The 18,584-nt window shown below is 43.1% G+C and overlaps 1 protein-coding gene across 1 annotated transcript; it reads left to right on the top strand.

Moving 5' to 3' along the window:
- Nucleotides 1-1,877: 1,877 nt before the first annotated feature.
- LOC133632515 (zinc finger protein 501-like) lies at nucleotides 1,878-17,295 on the top strand. Its single transcript, XM_062024981.1, has 2 exons — nucleotides 1,878-2,201; nucleotides 15,049-17,295. The coding sequence occupies exons 1-2, from the start codon at nucleotides 2,087-2,089 to the stop codon at nucleotides 16,263-16,265; spliced, it is 1,332 nt and encodes a 443-aa protein (XP_061880965.1). The 5' UTR covers nucleotides 1,878-2,086; the 3' UTR covers nucleotides 16,266-17,295.
- The last annotated feature ends 1,289 nt before the right edge of the window (nucleotides 17,296-18,584 follow it).

Raw genomic sequence — 18,584 nt, 5'->3', positions numbered from 1 at the left:
CTGCAGACCCTGTGGTGAGAGTTGAAGCCCAGTCTTTGGCTGAGGAGATTGGATCCTATCGTTTTTGCATTTGTACAGCCATCTGGTATGACATTCTCAGCAAGATCCAGTATGTGAGTAAACTCATGCAGTCGCCCTCCATGCAGCTGGATGTGGCTGTCGACTTGCTGAAGAAAACCAAAGATTCCCTCAGCAGCTACAGAAACACTGGATTTTCTGATTCACAGACAACGGCAAAGGAGATGTGTGAAGAAATGAATGTGGAGGCTGAACTCAAACAAAAGCGATTGAGAACCACCAAAAGGCACTTCGGTTATGAGTCTCCAGATGAGCCCATACAAGATGCACTTAAAAAAATGGAAACCACATTTTTTAATGTGGTGGTGGATACAGCCATCTCTTCACTTGATGAGAGATTTCAGAGCCTTGGAGAGGTGAATGACAATTTTGGAGTACTCCTCAATTTCCACAACTTACAAAAAGAAGAGCTGCTACCGCAGTGCCAACCCCTGAGTACTACTCTGACCCATGACAGCCAGCTGGACATTAATGGCACAGAACTTGCAATGGAATTGCAGAATTTCCCACCATTGCCATCAAAGAACATGACAAACATGGAACTCTTGACCTTCCTGCATGAGAAGAAGCTGGCAGAAATTTACCCCAACATGTGCGTTGCTCTGAGAATCTCTGCCACTCTTCCTGTTACAGCGGCTGCTGCTGAAAGAAGCTTCTCTAAGCTCAAACTCATTCAAACCTACCTGAGATCTACTATGATGCAAGAACGTCTCAGTGGACTTTCCATCATAAGCATAAATCATGTGGTCTCAAATCAGTTGTCATATGATGATGACAATTGTAGATGACTTTGCTGCAAGAAAGACTATGGAGTAAGGCTGTAGCAGGTGATGTGAGGTTGATGAGGGGGTGGTGTACAGTCATTTGTAAGTCATTCTAGTTAATGCAATATTAAAAAGCACAAATAGAGAACTCTGTAGGATCCCCTTTTTTTGTAATATAGTTGTTAAAGTCATACTGGTTTGATATCTTGTTTTGTGCAGTGCCTTATTTATATTGTATTTGTAATTTATTTTATGCAACTTGTTGACACGTTTTATTTTGTGTTTATGTATGTAAAAAATATTGTATTTCATGTATTCATTTTTTATTTTGTGTATTCATTTATTTATTCATTTTTTTAAAATCTTGTTAACTATTCCGATTGTTAATTTGCTTTCTTTAAGTAAAAAAAAAAAGGTCAAAGACAAAGCTATTCGGTTTCTTGTGAGTATATACACTTCACTGCCGATGTGGGGGGGCGCCACCTAAAATCTTGCCTAGGGCGCAAGGAGTCAATAAACGCCCGTTTTACAAAAAATAACTTTCCTGTGTTGCCATGTATCGAAAGGAGCTACACTAATTGTCTGGTGTTTTACAGGATTCATGGAAGTTTATTGTCATAGCAGCACACGATACACATGAGATGGCACACAATTTAGTAGCATGTGAACAATAGGATTGGTCCTGGTGGAGATCTACACTCTTAGTGCTTTTCTTCTTTATTCAGAGTAATCATTTGACTTTCTAAAGGTTTTTAACTAAAATGACTAAGTGGATTGAACAATATTTCTTGTTTTTCTTGTAGTATTTAAAATGTATGATTTTTCTTCTTCGATGTTTGCCCTTTTTCTGGTTTGAACAACAGCCATAGAAAAAGTCTGTGCACGTGCTTGTATATATATATTTTTTATTTTCAAAGAGTAGTTGTAGATTATTTGATGTTAGATACTTTTGCTAACCATTGTTTTTAAACAAGATTAAAATGCCTTTATTTTGAAAAACAACTGCTGTGGAGTAGGAAACGGAAGTGGCGGGCTTCTAGCGCATGCGCAAATGTACGTGAAGCCGAGCAAAAAGAGAAGACCGCATGCTATGGTTGTTCGGAAATTCTTCGAATTCACGATCTTAAAGTCATGATTCACAGCAAATATAGCAACAAATATCTCAATTGGTATTTTCCAAAGCCACGAAACGTGCATTGAGTTTGGAGCGATATCTGAAGTGAAGATTGAAGACGTGATAGAAGATGGACGACTACTGCTATGCTAAGATGGCGACGTCCGCTAAAAGAGAACATGAAAGAGAATCAGCGCCACCAACTTCCAGCAAATCACCAACGGAGATAAAGACGAAAAATGAAGGTGAGTGACTTGAAGTTTTGTCATTTGAAAGCTATTTGAATTTCAAGGCCTTAAAGACGAAATTAGCCGACCTTGTTGAAGAATGTAAAGAAAGAGCCGCCATGATTGTTAGCTTGAAGAAGGCAGTGGAGTTCACATCAGAGGAGATGAAATAATGCAAGTCTAAGTTACAAACATCTGAGCCTTTTTAAATATTTGTATTTATTTATAGTTCCTATCTTTTTTGTTTTTCTAAAAAAGTTGTGTTGAATTCCTTTGGTGGTGGTATGGTATGATATGTTTTAATAACAAGATAGTTTATGTTAAAAATGTGCCTGAAATTAAACAAAGCCCCAAATTCGAAAAGACAACTTTCACCAGGGTGTGACACGAATATTCAAGAAACGGAATTCAGAAAAATTTAAACAGAAAACCTGAATTAGATTAGTTTTTAATATTGCTATAGTCATTTTAATTTATTGTTACTATGATTTTTATTTTACGTGTTATTTATTTGTTACTAATGTATATCTGGTTGTTCTTTTAGATTATGTTTAAAATTTAGTTTTGGTGATACTGTTTTTACATTTTCAAATTAATAAATAATTTAGTTATTTATCGTGATTCCAAAATCCCTCAAAATAATCGTTCTTATTATGTTTTGCCATAAATGTCCAGCCCTAGACGAGGTATTGGAAAGGACTTCACGATAAACTATGTATCACGGTACTTGAGTCACGATACAATAGTCTATTGTAATATTGTGACATGGAGTCACTGAAAAATTCAAAAAACTACTTAAAATTAATGTTATATAAATGTATACTTGATGACAGTAAATATTTATTGGGCAAACTGTGTCAAAAACAAAGTAAATAAAATGATCATTGCAGTTGTACAGAAAGTGGATCACATTGCTTGCATTTAATATCTAAAACAAGTTCTCTACTTCTTAACTACAGACTTATTTGAGATAGATATCATCTTTTTTAGTTTTGCGATGTATTTCAATATTGACTTTTTCCCCACTGTTAGTTTATAGTATCCTAATGTCCATCGAAGCAGATGTTTTCTACTTTCTGTGATTGTAGCTGAACTTTTCTGAGTTTATGACAAGTCATGTAAACATTGATCCATCATTCTGGTAAGGCACTAAATGAATGGCCATGAAACACTACACACTAGGGTTGTCCCCATACCAATAATTTAGTACCGGTACTAAATGTATAGATACTTTTGCAAATAAGAGGAACTTCAAGATTCAAGATTGTTTATTGTCATATGCACAGTTAAACAGACAGTTTGCCGTACAATGAAAATCTTACTTTGCTAGTCCACCCTTCAACAAGTCACACGGTACTTAGCTAAAAATAAAATAAAATAAAAATGTATATACAAGGCACAGTAAGTAACATAACATTATTGCACATTCTGATTGACAGTCAACAGTATAAATATGGAGGTGACATTTGGTCACAGCAGCAGTTAAAGTGTCTTTAGTGATCAAAGGTGTAAAGTGTCTACAGTGATGGTTCACAGTTCGGGGGTGGTCATGGTAGCTGTCTTTTGTTCAAAAAGACAAAAGTAAAACGGGGGGAGGGGGGGAGCTAGCATTCACAAGTTAGCATTCACAAGCCTGATGGCCTGTGGGTAGAAACTGTGTCAGTCTCGCAGTCCTGGATTTCAGGCTCCTGTATCGTCTGCCTGATGGTAGGAGGCTGAGGAGACTGTGCTGGGGGTGTGTACTGTCCTTTATGATGTTGTGTGCTCTCCAGGTGGCCCTGGTAGAGTACATGTCCTGTAGTGAGGGGAAGGCTGCTCCTGATATGTACTGAGCGGTTTTAATCACTCGCTGGAGTGCCTTCCTGTCCTTAGCAGTGCAGTTTCCATACCAGACCGTGATTGAGCTGGTAAGGACACTCTCAACCGTACTTCTATAGAAGTTGCTGAGGATTTTGGGTGGCGTGCCAAATTTTCTCAGCCTTCTTAGGAAGTACAGTCGCTGCTGGGCTTTCTTTATTGTTTGTTGGGTGTTGTGATCCCAGGTGAGGTCCTCGCTGATGTGGGTCCCGAGGAATTTAAAGGTTTTCACCCTGTCCACCTTTGTCCCCCCTATGTACAGATGTGTGTACTGTGCACTCCTTCTCCGTGGGTCAATAATCATCTCCTTGGTCTTGTCTGTGTTCAAGTAGAGATTATTATCCTGACACCAGGCCACCAGTTCCGCTACCTCCCTTCTGTACGCTGCCTCAGCTTCCCCGGTGATCAGTCCGACGACCGTAGTATCATCTGCAAACTTGATGATACTGGTGTTGTTCTGGGAGGCCACACAGTCGTGTGTGAAGAGGGTGTACAATAGGGGGCTCAGCACGCAGCCTTTGGGGGGTCTCTGTGCTTAGAACCTTTGTGCCTCATGTCTGGTTGCCCAGTCTGACTGACTGGGGACGGTTTGTGAGAAAGTTCAGGACCCAGTCACAGAGAGCCGGTGTCAGACCAACAGTGAGGAGTTTAGCAGTGAGTTTTTGTGGGATGACCGTGTTAAAAGCAGAGCTGTAGTCGATGAATAATAGCCTGGCATAGGTGTCCTTTGCCCTCTAAGTGGGTGAGGGTGGTGTGGATGACGGTGTTGACTGCATCCTTAGTGGACCGGTTCTGCCGATAGGCAAACTGTAGAGGGTCCAGTGTGTCTGGGATGGTCTTCTTGATATTTGACATGACTATCCTCTCGAAGCACTTCATCACTATTGGGGTGAGTGCAACAGGGCGATAGTCATTCAGACAGGTCACAGTGTTTTTCTTTGGCAAGGGCACGATGGTGGTGGTCTTGAAGCAGGTGGGCACAACAGCTTGTGCTAGTGACAAGTTGTATATGTCAGCAAGTACGTCAGCCAGCTCTGATGAACACACCCTGAGGGCCTGGCCAGGGATGTTGTCTGGGCCGGCTGACTTCCGTGGGTTTGTTCTCCTCAGAACTGTACGTACCTCTGCTGTTGTCACAGTGAGTGGTGGGTCCTGCCTGCGCTCCGTGGTCAGAACCCCTCTCTGTTGGTTGGTGTTGAGGACCTCGAAGCGGGCGTGCAACTCATTCAGCTCATCTGGCAGTGAGCGTTGGCTGTTTGTGACCCCCCTGCTCCCCTGCTTGTAGTCTGTGATGTGTTGCAGGCCTTGCCACATGCGTCGGGAATCTGCGGTGGAGTAGAATCCCTCCAGCTTTAGTCTGTATTGTCCCTTGGCCTCGCTGATGGATTTACGCAGGTCATATCTGGCCTTCTTGTAGTCCTCAGCGTTGCCTGAGACAAATGCAGTGGAGCGGGCATGTAGCTTGGACCGAACATCACAGTTAATCCAGGGTTTTTGGTTTGGGTATATTTTGTATTGTTTTGTGGGCACAATGTTTTCCACACATGTGCTGATGTAGCCAGTTACACTGGAAGCATATTCCTCTATGTCCACAGTACCGTCATCCCTCTGAGCAGCAGTTTTGAACATGTCCCAGTCTGTACTCCCAAAGCAGTCCTGAAGCACTAGTTCAGTGTCTTCATTCCACACTTTAACAGTTTTACTCACTGGGGGGGGCTTGCTTGAGGCGCTGTCTGTACGCTGGATATAGAAAAGCTGAGATGTGATCAGATAGTCCAAAGTGTGGTCTGGGTACAGCCTTGTAGGCTCCCCTCACGTTGCAATATACTTGGTCCAAAATGTTTTTTTCCCTCGTAGGAAAGTTCACAAACTGATGGTATTTCGGGAGGACACTCTTTAGGTTGCGGTGGTTAAAATCCCCAGCTACCGTGAATGTTTACTGATGACGTCATGCAGCAGCTTTAGCGCTGTTGTTGAGTCCGCCTGTGGCGGGATGTAAACAGACAGTATAAAGACTGCACTGAACTCCCTTGGCAGATAAAAAGGTCTGCATTTCACCATCAAAAATTCAATGTTGTCCGAGCAGTGTCTTTCAACCACCTGTACGTCCGAGCGCCAGCGGTTACTCACGTAAACACAGACGCCGCCGCCTCTCGCCTTTCTTGAAGCCTTTGTCCGGTCTCCACGGTAGACTGAGTGCGTTGCTAGCTGGATAGCAGAGTCTGGGATGTTGTCCGAAAGCCAGGTTTCCGTGAAAATAAGAGCACAGCATTCTCTCAGTTCACGCTGGGATGTAATCCTGGTTCTCAGCTCATCCAGCTTGTTGTCGAGCGAGCACACGTTAGCTAGCAGCAGGCTAGGTAGTGGTGGTCGTGTAGCTCTAGCCTTTAGCCTAGCATGTAGCCCCGCTCTCTTGCCCCGCCGCCTTGTTGTTGTTGTTTTGTGGTTAGCTGGCTCTCGTCGTAGCAGAAAGTTGAAGTCCGTCAGACTGTAAGTGAGCTCATGGTGGGCTTTTCCGATGTCCAGAAGTGCATCTCTGTTATATCTCACTGTTGCGTGCAAAAACTTTGCATTTACGATGCAAATTAGTACTTTAATAAATAAAAAACTTAAATGTTGTCGGGAGGACGACGCAAAGACGTCAGCCACTTGAACTAGTCTAGAACTTGAACAATTTCAATAATGGCTTCATTTTAACAGAACATCTTACACTACATTAAACACTCACAGTCAAAGAAACATTTTACAAGGTTAAAATATAAATTAAAAGGCATTAAACACATTCGGCTTTTCTTGTTGCACTCAAAGAGCAATTTTCCATATTGCATATAGTCTGCTATAATCAAGGATTAGATTAGAATAGAACAGAACGTTTTGCTGACATTATATAAAGTTATTCTTAATTTATGGTTGCCACTCCTGGTCTGTGCTTTAAGAAAAATACAATTATTAATTAAGTACTAAAAACTAAACTATGAATACATGTACACAGATAAGCCATATAGCAGGTAAAACACATTTATTAAAGACAAAACACAAATGTTAAGAATTTGTTACAATATGTAGTCATTTCACTTGCATTAGTTGACTGCTAATTGGGCAGTTTTAACTGTGCTAATATTTGGCATCAAGCCAAGCAGCTGTGTGCGCGTCTACGTATCTACTAACCCCAAAAGCAGTGAAGTTGGCACGATGTGTAAATGATAAATAAAAACGGAATACGATGATTTGCAAATTCCTTTCAATCTATATTCAATTGAATAGACTGCAAAGACAAGATATTTAACCTTCAAACTGGAAAACTTTGTTATTTTTTGAAAATATTAGCTCATTTGGAATTTGATGCCTGCAACATGTTTCAAAAAAGTTGGCACAAGTGGCAAACAAATCCCACAGGTGAACAGGCTAATTGGGAACAGGTGGGTGCCATGATTGGGTATAAAAGCAGCTTCCATGAAATGCTCAGTCATTCACAAACAAGGATGGGGGGAGGGTCACCACTTTGACAACAAATATGTGAGCAAATTGTCCAACAGTTTAGGAACAACATTGCTCAACCAGCTATTGCAGAGAATTTAGGGATTTCACCATCTCAGGTCTATAATATCATCAAAAGGTTCAAAGAATCTGGAGAAATCACTGCACGTAACATTGAATGCCCGTGACCTTGGATCCTTCAGGCGGTACTGCATCAAAAACTGACATCAGTGTGTAAAGGATATCACCACATGGGCTCAGGAACACTTCAGAAAACCACTGTCAGTAACTACAGTTGTAAGTACAGTCGGTAAGTGCAAGTTAAAACTCTACTATGCACAGCAAAAGCCATTTATCAACAACACCCAGAAACGCCACCGCTTCGCTGGGCCCGAGCTCATCTAAGATGGACTGATACAAAGTGTAAAAGTGTTCTGTGGTCTGATGAGTCCACATTTCAAATCTGTTTTGAAAACTGGACGTCAAACAAAGAGGAAAAGAACCATCCGGATTGTTCTTGGTGCAAAGTTGAAAATCCAGCATCTGTGATGGTATGGGGGTGTATTAGTGCCCAAGGCATGGGTAACTTACACATCTGTGAAAGGCACCATTAAAGGCCTACTGAAAGCCACTACTACCGACCACGCAGTCTGATAGTTTATACATCAATGATGAAATCTTAACATTGCAACACATGCCAATACGGCCGGGTTAACTTATAAGGTGCAATTTGAAATTTCCCGGGAAACTTCCGCTTGAAAACGTCTATTAATGATGACGTATGCGCGTGACGTCATGACGGCAACGGAAGTATTCGTACCCAATGTGTCACCATACAAACTGCTCTGTTTTCATCGAAAAATTCCACAGTATTCTGGACATCTGTGTTGGTGAATCTTTTGCAATTTGTTTAATGGACAATGAAGACTGCAAAGAAGAAAGTTGTAGGTGGTATCGGTGTATTAGCGGCGGACTACAGCAACACAACCAAGGTTGTGTTGTGTTTGAGCTGGATAGCAGACGCTCTACTGTGAGTACAGCTTTGGCTTCCAAACATTTGATCACTTGCCCGTACGTGCGTGTCGCTATGTGCATGTCACGTACGTAACTTTGGGGAAATATATGTTTCTTGCCGACTCTGATGGCGGCCGGGGTGTCGTCGAAAGCTACAACGCCCGCCGCCGCTCCGTAGCTAAGTTAGCTTCAATGGCATTGTTAGCAACAGCATTGTTAAGCTTTGCCAGGCTGGAATTTATTAACCGTGTATTTACATGTTCATGGTTTAATAGTATTGTTGATCTTCTGTCTATCCTTCCAGTCAGAGTTTTTTTAAATTTTGTTTCTATCTGCATTTGAGCCTGATGCTATCAAGTGTGTCACCGATGTATTGTCGTGGAGATAAAAGGCACTGAATGTCCATTTCGCGTTCTCGACTCTCATTTTCAAGAGGATATAGTATCCGAGGTGGTTTAAAATACAAATCCGTGATCCACAATAGAAAAAGGAGAGAGTGTGGAATCCAATGAGTCCTTCACGCTAACGTTCCTCATCCACGAATCTTTCATCCTCGCTCAAATTAATGGGGTAATCGTCGCTTTCTCGGTCCGAATCTCTCTCGCTCTATTGTAAACCATGGGGAAATGTGAGGAATCCTTCCTCCTGTGACGTCACATTACTTCCGGTATAGGCAAGGCTTTTTTTTATCAGCGACCAAAAGTTGCGAACTTTATCGTCCTTGTTCTCTACTAAATCCTTTCAGCAAAATATGGCAATATCACGAAATGATCAAGTATGACACATAGAATGGATCTGCTATCCCCGTTTAAATAAATAAAAATCATTTCAGTAGGCCTTTAATGCTGAAAGGTACATACAGGTTTTGGAGCAACATATGTTGCCATCCAAGCAACGTTAACATGGACGCCCCTGCTTATTTCAGCAAGACAATGCAAAGCCACGTGTTATAACAGCGTGGCTTTGTAGTAAAAGAGTGCGTACTAGACTGGCCTGCCTGTAGTCCAGACCTATCTCCCATTGAAAATGTGTGGCGCATTATGAAGCCTAAAATACCACAACGGAGACCCCGAACTGTTGAACAACTTAAGCTGTGCATCAAGCAAGAATGGGAAAGAATTCCACCTGAAAAGCTTCATGGCCTGTGCTTGGTTACTCCTTCTTTAGTCCAGGGACCTGGGGCCTCATGTGTCAAGTTTGTGCATGCTCAAAAACCTGCACTACACCCTTTTTCACTGCAAAGTTGAGATGTATCAAAACTGACATTGTGATGCTGGGTAACTGTTTGCATAACCAAGTGCCAACTTTTACTCCTCAGACTGATTGATGTGCAAATCAGAGACATATGAACAATTAACCCCCAACACCCACAACCCAACCCCCACCTCCCTCGACATTCGGGCATAACAGGTTCAATCCGGCCCGTGAGATGAGTTTGCAAAGTGTAAAATTCAGCAGCATTTTTTAATGAAAGAAACTGCTGTTCTAATTGTGTCCACTGGATGTCGCAATAGCAATTCTGCTAGGCAAGCAAGTAGTTTATACTGGGGCGAGCAAGTATACCAAGCAAGAGGTACACGGTAAAGCGGGGCTGTGACTCCTCCCCCTCCATCCAACGTGAAACAGGAGTAAAATAACCAATCAGTAACCCCACTTAAAATAGAATAGAATGAAATAGTCAAAGTGCTTTGAGTTCCTTAAAAAAAGGTAGAAAAAAAAAAAAGTGCTATACAAGTAAAACCCATTTAAAATAGTTTTATTGTCATTATTACAGTGAACCGGTTCAAAGAACAACACAATTGGAGCAGATCCCCTAAGGTGCATACAATAATTTAGTAATATAAATAGTAAAAAAGATAAGAAAGAAGATATGTATCTATATATATATATATGTATATTTCCACACATATGCATATATCCATACATATGCATATATATATATATACATATACACATACACCATTATTGCACATTATAATCCGAAAAATAAAAAGACATGACTCATGAGGAAATGACGGACATATTGTGCTCACTCGGGGCCTGTTTAATGCTTCTATGGCTCTTGGGTAAAAACTGTTTTTTAGTCTATTTGTGCCCGCTTTTAGCACCCTATAGCATCTGCCCGAGGGTAGCAGTTCTAGGTGGAATGGGTCGGTCAGGATGCTCTGTGCTTTCCTGAGACAGCGGGAGCTGCACAGGTCAGCCAGGGAGGGGAGGGGGCATCCGATGATCTTCTGGGCGGTGTTTACGAACCTCTGGAGCGCCTTTCTCTCTGCGGCCGTGCAGCTGCCGAACCACACGCAGATGCAGTAGGTCAGGATGCTCTCAATAGAGCACCGGTAGAAGGACACCAGCAGTTCCTGTGAGAGGTGGTTGTTCCTGAGTATTCTCAGGAAGTGCAGTTTCTGGTGTGCCTTCTTGATGGTAGCCATGGTGTTGGTGCTTCAGGTTAGGTCGTCGTCCAGGTGGACTCCCAGGAAGCGGAAGTCTGAGGCCTTCCTCACGCAGTCACCGCTGATGACCAGCTGCAGGATGTCCGTTTATTTCCTCCTGGAGTCTATGATCAGCTCCTTGGTCTTGGAGGTGTTCGGGGCCAGGTTGTTTACTGTGCACCACTCCGACAGCTTCTCCACCTCGTCCCGATATGCAGCCTCGTCTCCCCCCGAGGTGAGCCCCACTACGGTGGTGTCATCCGCAAATTTGATGACGGAGTTGCTGGAGTAGGCAGGTGTGCAGTCATACGTGTAGAGGGAGTAGGGTAGGGGGCTCAGCACGCAGCCTTGTGGAGAGCCGGTACTGATGTATAGGCTCGATGACATGTGGCGGCACTGCACCCTCTGGGGGCGGTTGGATAAGAAGTCTTTAATCCACATGCAGATGGAGTTCGATAGACCCAGGTCTGACAGTTTGGATACCAGTCTGTCAGGTATTATAATGTTAAATGCCGAAGTATAATCCACAAAAAGCAGCCGCACGTAGCTCCCCCGTCTCCAGGTGACCCAGAGAGGAGTGTAGGGCTGTGGCGATGGCGTCCTTTGTAGTCCTGTTGGCTCTGTAGGCAAACTGGTGTGGGTCGAGCTCGGGAGGGAGGACTGGGTCCGTACCAGCTTCTCCACTCACTTCATGGCTATAGGTGTAAGTGCAATTGGACGGTAGTCATTCAGGCAGCTGATGGAGTTCTTCTTCGGCACCGGGATTATTGTGGAGGTCTTCAGGCCTGATGGGATGATGGCCGGAGAGAGGGACTGGGTGAAGATCTTAGTAAATACCCCAGCCAGCTGGTCTGCACAGTCCCTCAGTACCTGTCTCGGGACCCCATCTGGGCCCATAGCCTTCCTCGGGTTCACCGCCCTCAGCATGCGCCTCACCTCATGCTCCTCCAGTATAAGGGTATGGCTGCTGTGGGTGTTAGGTGGGGGTGTTGTGACGGCCGCAGGTGTCTTTTTCTCGAATTGGGCGAAGAAGCCGTTTAGCTCCCCTGCTCGAGAGGCGTCGCCGTCAGCCGAGGGGTTACTGGGTCTGAAGTTGGTCATGTGTTGTATTCCTTTCCATACCTCCTTGGTGTTGTTGCTCTGAAGGTGGTCTTCCATTCTCCTCCTGTGCTCGGCTTTGCCTCTCTGATACCTCTCTTCAGATTGGCTCTGGCAGCACTGTAGAGTGCCTGGTCCTGCGCTTTGAAGGCACTGTCTCTCTCTTTGAGTAGGCCCTGTACTTCTTTTGTTATCCAGGGCTTCCTGTTGGGGTGGACCCGGATGCACTTGTCCACTGTGACAGTGTCTATGCAGTGTTTGATGTACCCCGGGACCGCTGCTGTGTACTGCTCCAAGTCTGAGTTTTCAAAAACTGACCAGTCTGTTGTTTCAAAGCAGTCCTGCAGCTGTTTTGACCGTTATGGTTGTGATAGGAGCACTTCTCCTTATTGGTAAGTAAGCTGGTAACAGGAGCAGGGACATGTGGTCAGTCTTGCCTAGTTGAGGTAGTTGTTTGGCTCTATATCCATTTTTTATGTTGGAATAACGTCCCACTGGGAGGAGGCCCCGCGGCAGGCCAAGGACCAGATGGGGGGATTACATCTCCTCTCTGGCCTGGGAACGCTTCGGAATTCCCCAGGAGGAAGTCGCAAATGTTGCTCTGGAGAGGGAAGTCTGGGGGTCTTTGCTGGAGCTGCTGTCCCCGCGACCCGATTCCGGATAAGCGGTTGAAGATGGATGGATGGATGTTGGAATAGACTTTGTCCAGTGTGTTCGCTCCCCTTGTAGCGCACTTCACGTACTGGTGTCGTTTAGGGAGCACCTTTTTCAGGTCGGCATAATTGAAATCCCCCGCTATGATGTGGACTGCGTCTGGATATTGTTGTGTACTGATTGTATCGCGCAGTAGAGCTAGCACCGTGCTAGCGTTAGCATTGGGAGCTATATACACGTTAGTGATCAGGACAGCAGAGTGCTCCCTGGCTCGTTGGAAGGGTCAGCATTTAACTGTAATATATTTCAGATCTTGGGAACAGTGGCTGTTTACTTCCTTGGAATCTGAAGTCCAGTTGTTGTTTAGGTAGGTGAACAATCCACCCCCACGTCGCTTGCCGGTAGCCTCTGTGTTTCTGTCCTGCTTGTGTGTAGTGTGACCGGTTAGCTCCATGCTAACGTCTGGGATTGAGGACGTTAGCCACGTTTCCGTAAACAATAGAGCGCAGCTATCCATCACAGTGTTTTGTGCTACACACAGCCTCACCTCGTCCATCTTATCCTCTTCACCATGAGGAGCGAGCGATCTCGCATTAGCCAGATGTGAGAGCTGAAGATCCTGGCCAGATGAAGCCATCAGGACCACATCATCTGCAAAAAGCAGACACCTAATTCTGCAGCCACCAAACCGGATACCCTCAACGCCTTGACTGCGCCTACAAATTATGTCCATAAAAGTTATGAACAGAATGGGTGACAAAGGGCAGCCTTGGCGGAGTCCAACCCTCACTGGAAACGTGTCTGACTTAATGCCGGCAATGCGGACCAAGCTCTGACACTGATTGTACAGGGAGCGGACCGCCACAATCAGACAGTCCGATACCCCATACTCTCTGAGCACTCCCCACAGGACTTCCCGAGGGACACGGTTGAATGCCTTCTCCAAGTCCACAAAGCACATGTAGACTGGTTGAGCAAACTCCCATGCACCCTCAAGGACCCTCCCGAGTGTATAGAGCTGGTCCACAGTTCCACAACCAGGACGAAAACCACACTGTTTCTCCTAAATCCGAGGTTCAACTGTCTGGCGTAGCCTCCTCTCCAGTACACCGGAATAGACCTTACCAGGAAGGCTGAGGAGTGTGATCCCACGATAGTTGGAACACACCCTCCGGTTCCCCTTCTTAAAGAGTTGAACTACCACCCCGGTCTGCCAATCCAGAGGTACCGCCCTTGATGTCCACGCGACGTAGCAGAGTCTTGTCAACCAAGACAGCCCCACAGCATCCAGAGCCTTAAGGAACTCCAGGCAGATCTCATCCACACCCGGGGCCTTGCCACCAAGGAGCTTTTTAACTACCTCAGCAACCTCAGCCCCAGAAATAGGAGAGCCCACCACAGATTCTCCAGGCACTGCTCCCTCATAGGAAGACATGTTGGTGGGATTGAGGAGGTCTTTGAAGTATTCCCTCCTCCAAGACATCCGCAGTCGAGGTCAGCAGAACACCATCCTCATTTACCTCACAATTTACAATTTTCCATATTACATATAGTCTGCTATAATCAAGGATTAGATTAGAATGGAACATAAAGTTTTACTGACATTATATTAAATTTTTCATGCTTTATGGTTGCCACTCCTGGTCTGTGCTTTAAGAAAAATACAATTAATAATTAAGTACTAAAAACAAAACTGAATACATGTACACAGATAAGCCATGTAGCAGGTAAAACACATTTATTAAAGACAAAACACAAATGGTAGGAATTTGTTACAAAATGTAGTCATTACACTTGCATTAGTTGACTGCTAATTGGGCAGTTTTAACTGTGCTAATATTTGGCATCAAGTTCTACGTATCTACATGTGCACAGCAGGGGAGCTGGTTAACTTATGAGAGTAGTATGTGTGTTTGTGAGAATGTCAACGTGTTGTCTGAGTGACGTCAGTGAGTGAGCGGGCGAGTAAGGAGAGGTAGTGGTAGCATGTGCAGGAGTGTTAATAGCATGGTGGATATCCGGTTGTGCCCTGTGGAAATAATAAATAAAGTGAGCAAGTTGTAACTAATCAACGGTCTCGTCCTTCCGACCAAAGAGCAGAGCTTTTTGGGCCCAGTGTTACCCCCGACAAAACATGGGCCCTGGAGGTAGTCACCGCCGCACAGTGGCATTCAGATGAAAGAACGGTACCGATACTTTTCAAAGGTGCTATAGTACCGATTTCAATTGATTAGTAGCACAATACTTTATTAGTAGCAGTATACTGTACAACCCTACTACACACACATACAGTACATAGAAGAAAGTGTGTTTTTGTTGTTTGTGTCTTGCAGACGTCCAGCAGCTGATGGGTAATCCAGAAGAAGTTTCCCCTCAGTTAGGGGGGAGCTCCACTTTGAAGCAGGAGACTCCACAACCACCCTGCATTAAAAAGGAAGAGGAGGAACTCTGCATCACTCAGGAGGGAGAGTGTCTTCTAGGACGAGAGGAAGCTGATTACACCAAGTTTCCACTGAGTATTCTCTCTGTGAAGACTGAAGATGATGAAGAGAAACCTCAAGTAGACAACCTCTCAGCTCCACTATCAGATAGTGAGGCTGAAGACGAGGTTGAAGAACCTTTGAGCAGCGATAAAGACTGTGAAGGTGATATGAGGACTCACACTGACAACAAACACTCTGAATGCTCTACAAAGAAGAGAGGTAAAACATGTTTGAGCTGTTCAGTTTGTGCTGAAAGTTTTACTCAAAAGAGCCATTTGACTCGACACATGAGAACACACACAGGTGAAAAAACATTTACTTGTTCCGTTTGTGGCAACAGCTTTTTTCAAAATAGCCATTTGACTCAACACATGAGAACACACACAGGTGAAAAACCATTTAATTGTTCAGTTTGTGGCAAAAGCTTTTCTCGAAATATCCATTTGACTCAACACATGAGAACACACACAGGTGAAAAACCCGTTAGTTGTTCAGTTTGTGGCAAAAGCTTTTCTCGAAATAGCCCTTTGACTGAACACATGAGAACACACACAGGTGAAAAACCATTTAATTGTTTAGTTTGTGGCAAAAGCTTTTCTCGAAATAGCCCTTTGACTGAACACATGAGAACACACACAGGTGAAAAACCATTTAATTGTTCAGTTTGTGGCAACAGCTTTTCTCAAAAAAGCTGTTTGACTCAACACATGAGAACTCACACAGGTGAAAAACCCTTTTCTTGTTCAGTTTGTGGCAAAAGCTTGTCTGTTAAGAACACTTTGATTGAACACATGAGAACACACACAGGTGAAAAGCCATGTAAGTGTTCAGTTTGTGGCAAAAGCTTTTCTTTTAAAAGCCTTTTGACTCAACACATGAGAACACACACTGGACTAAGACCATTTAATTGTTCAGTTTGTGGTAAAACCTTTCCTTATAACAGCTCTTTGTGGCGACACATGAGAACACACGCTGGAGAAAAACCATTTAGTTGTTCAGTGTGCTGTAAAAGGTTCACATATAAAGCAGACGCAGTAAAACACATAAGAACACACAAGGGAAAATAACCAATTAGCTGTTTAGTTTGTGGTATGTTGTTCATATTTGGTGACATCCACCCTACCCAGGACCTCCTCACTGCTTCTTTCACAAATATCTGAGGTATTCATACAAACTTGGATCATTTGGAGCATAATCTTATCCACTCATGACCCCATGTCTTCTCTGTATCTGAAACCTTCCTGAACAGTAAGATAGATGATGCTTCAAGTGCTTGGTTACTCCTTCTTCAGTCCAGGGACCTGGGGCCTCATGTGTCAAGTTTGTGCACGCTCAAAAACCTGCACTACACCCTTTTTCACTGCAAAGTTGAGATGTATCAAAACTGACGTTGGGATGCTGGGTAACTGTTTGCATAACAAACTGCCAACATTTACTCTGATTGATGTGCAAATCAGAGACATATGAACAATTAACCCCCAACACCCACAACCCAACCCCCACTTCCCTCGACATTTGGGCATAACAGGTTCAATCCGGCCCGCGAGATGAGTTTGCGAAGTGTAAAATTTAGCTGCATTTTTTTAATGAAATAAACTGCTGTTCTAATTGTGTCCACTGGATGTCGCAATAGCAATTCTGTTAGGCAAGCAAATAGTTTATACCGGGGCGAGCAAGTATACTAAGCAAGAGGTACACGTTAAAGCGGGACTGTGACTCCTCCCCCTCCACCCAACGTAAAACAGGAGTAAAATAAGCAATCAGTAACCCCACTTAAAATGCAGCATGAGACACTGCACACTGATATAGTTCTGTGAAAATGTAAAGAAAGTGAACAGTGTGTGATTTACTGCAATACTGTCAGTCTTTTAACTTTTTATTTGTGCTTTGTTGAAATTGTTCACACATTGCACTGCTTTTATTTTTCTATCAATACACATTATGTCTAGAAGACAGGAAGTAACTCAACACTCTTGAATAGTTTCTACCTCAGTTTGTATGGTTTGTTGAGTTAGCACAGGATTAACTAACTTGAAGTATTTTGTCAAGTGGATTATTTGTGATATGTACATTTTCAGAACGTGCTCGTTCTATTTTTGGCCAAAGTAAAATAAAGAAAATAATCTGAAGTTGTCATAGTCATATTTTTAAGTTATCTTGCCATGATTTTACCCGTCCCGCCCACGTGGAAATAGATTTTCCTCCATGCGGCCCCTGAGCTAAAATGAGTTTGACACCCCTGCTGTAATGTGACTCATGTGAGCAGGTTACTGTATAAACATATTTTGTTATAAGTTATAAAAATGTGTTCAGTTCTCAGAGACACATCAATGTCAGGCTGACAATCGCTCTTCCGCTTTCTCCAAACACGAGAACAAAGCAGCTCCTACTGACTTGTGATTGGTCAGACCGTGCCCATCTTAATCATATGGCTAATTTCAATATAATAAATTGTGATGTAACACAATTAAATATCTTATATGCTCAGACAGTAATGTGTTTATATAAGTTTAGATTGTGTTATGATGTTTGTAATGGGGAAAGACATTAATGTGTCTTGTTTTCATGTTTGCATTTAAGATAGTTGACATTTAGCATGATAGCTGTTAACTGGCGATTAGTGATGTTAAGTGCCTAAGATGGTAGTTATTGATTAGCAGTGTGATGAGGGCTTTCTGCTGGTGAGTGATTAGCACTACAGTTAGAGCCACCTATCGCTAGGTAGAAATGAGCAGTTTCACCAACATTTTTATGTGAAACCATATTACTAACTGTCTGGTGTTTTACAGGATTCATGGAAGTTTATTGTCATAGCAGCACACGATACACATGAGATGGCACACAATTTAGTAGCACGTGAACAATAGGATTGGTCCTGGTGGAGATCTACACTCTTAGTGCTTTTCTTCTTTATTCAGAGTAATCATTTGACTTTCTAAAGGTTTTTAACTAAAACAACTAAGTGGGTTGAAAAATATTTCAGTTTTTCTTGTAGTGTTTAAAATGTATGATTTTTTTTTTCTTCGATGTTTGCCCTTTGTCTGGTTTGAACAACAGCCATGGAAAAAGTCTGTGCACGTGCTTGTATATATATATTTTATTTTCAAAGAGTGGTTGTCGATTATTTGATGTTAGATCCTTTTGCCAACCATTGTTTTAAAACAAGATTAAATTGCCTTTATTTTGAAAAACAAACTGCTGTGGAGTAGGAAACGGAAGTTGCTGACTTTTAGCGCATGCGCAAATGTACTTGAAGCCAAGCAAAAAAAGGACCAAGACTTCATGCTATGGTTTTTCGGAGAATTTTCGAATTCACGATCTTAAAGTCATATGATTCACAGCAAATATAGCAATGTCATTTGAAAACTATTTTAAGCCCTTTAAAG

The sequence above is a fragment of the Entelurus aequoreus genome, linkage group LG17 (assembly GCF_033978785.1).
Source record: "Entelurus aequoreus isolate RoL-2023_Sb linkage group LG17, RoL_Eaeq_v1.1, whole genome shotgun sequence".
Classification (NCBI taxonomy): Eukaryota; Metazoa; Chordata; class Actinopteri; order Syngnathiformes; family Syngnathidae; genus Entelurus; species Entelurus aequoreus.
Note: the sequence above shows the minus strand (reverse complement) of the source record. Positions and strands in the feature narration are given on the sequence as shown.